This window comes from Tupaia chinensis, unplaced genomic scaffold (genome assembly GCF_000334495.1).
Source record: "Tupaia chinensis unplaced genomic scaffold, TupChi_1.0 Scaffold145082_1, whole genome shotgun sequence".
NCBI lineage: Eukaryota > Metazoa > Chordata > Mammalia > Scandentia > Tupaiidae > Tupaia > Tupaia belangeri.
The window spans coordinates 753,187-754,796 of NW_006204943.1; the positions used below are offsets into that span (position 1 = coordinate 753,187).

General features: G+C 40.5%; 1 protein-coding gene across 1 annotated transcript in view; it reads right to left on the bottom strand.

The window, feature by feature from the left end:
* Positions 1-1,610, bottom strand: part of DNAH7 (dynein axonemal heavy chain 7) — a 288,975-nt gene that overhangs the window by 15,195 nt on the left and 272,170 nt on the right. The window contains exon 62 of the mRNA XM_006167772.1: positions 1-6. Within this exon, the coding sequence (XP_006167834.1) occupies positions 1-6 (6 nt within the window). The remainder of the gene's footprint in view (positions 7-1,610) is intronic.

A 1,610-nucleotide genomic window follows, 5' to 3' on the forward strand; every position in this document is an offset into this window, starting at 1 on the left:
ACGAGACTACAAAGAATGCAAACTATCACTCAAAAACCCTTGTAAAGGTCAAAGAGTAACTGAATAGGAAAAATCCTAGGGTAAATCTTTATAAGAATGAACACTGCGGGACCAGCAGATGCTATAATGATCATGTCGCTGGATTCCCATGTAGTGGACCTTGGTTCAAATCCCAGAACCCGGTGACTTAAACTCATGCTGGGCATGCATGTGTACGTGCCCAAGATCCAAAAAGGAGAATGGAGAAGGGACTGAGGAGTGGTCACTCCCCCTGGGGAGCAGGGGTGGGGGGGTGGTGATTTCTCACTTTCTCTCTCTCTGTCTCTCTCTTGTCTTTCAGGCAAGCGCATGCGCCCTGTAGCAAAAACCTTTCTTAAAAAAGAGAAAAAAAAAAAAAGAATGAACACTGACCTGTTATTCACTTTATACATGATCCTCCTTCACATGAGATTTATTAAAGTGATGGGAATGGGAATGGGGATGGAGTTCTGGGATAAAATGACCATTAGAAAGGAGGAAGAAGGGCTTAGAATGTATCCAGAGGCAACGGGGGCTCTGAAGAAAGCAAGTCAGCTATCCATGTTGCAGACAGAAGGAGAAAATGCATTTATATTGGTGTAGCATCCAAATGATGACAGGCATTAAAACTCACAAGGAAATAGTCTGATTTTGCTTGGAGAAAGCTTGCCACAAAATATATTTGCTAATAACTCTGGTGCCTACTGGTTGCCAAAAGCAGAGATATAGTTTTCTCCTTGAACCAGAAGGGCAAAGAAAATAAGCTCATCTCCTCTAAGATGAGCTTAAGAAGAGTTATGGAGAAGAGATGGATTTTAGTGATTCATGTTAGGGGCAAGGAAGGAAAATTTCAATTCAATTTTTGTTTTTTATGTTTATAGTGGCACTGCGTAAATGAATCTATATTTTCTGGGAAAACACTTTAAATCCTCAAAACAAATGAATGTATATATGAGTGTGTATGTGTGAGTGTGTGTATGCTGAGAAAGAACAAGCACTATTAGAATATAAATGAATACATCTCATATTTTTTCAGTCTAAGGGAATTTTGTTTAGACTTGTTTCAGATTTTATGTTTTCTGGTTTTTATACTATATTAAATATTCTAGAAATCCATTCTATAAATATTAACTCATTTTTACCTGCCTCTCTGTGATATTTTTAAAAATTTAATTAAATTATCATTTTTCTTTTCTTTTTTTTTTTTCAGTTTTTGTTATAAGACACTTGTGCTCCCTTGAAGGGGAAGGAGGAAGAGTGCGAAAGGACCACCCAAAGAAGATGGCCATGCCACAATTCTTTCTCTTCCATTTTCTTCTCGGGATTTTAGCTGATAGGGTCCGGGACTTGAACTGCTCAGCAGCCAATGTGGGATCCAGCTGCCTTAACTTCTGCACCACCTGCTAGCCTGCTTCTTTTGAGATTTTTTTTTTTGAGAGGTTTTTCGCTATAGGGCGCTTGCGCTCGCCAGACAGACAGAGAGAGACATAGAGACAGAAAGCGAGAAATCACCCCCCAGGGGGGATGGTCACGCCGCAATCCCTTCTCCTCCATTCTCCTCTCGGGATCTTGGGCACGCACGCACACGCGCC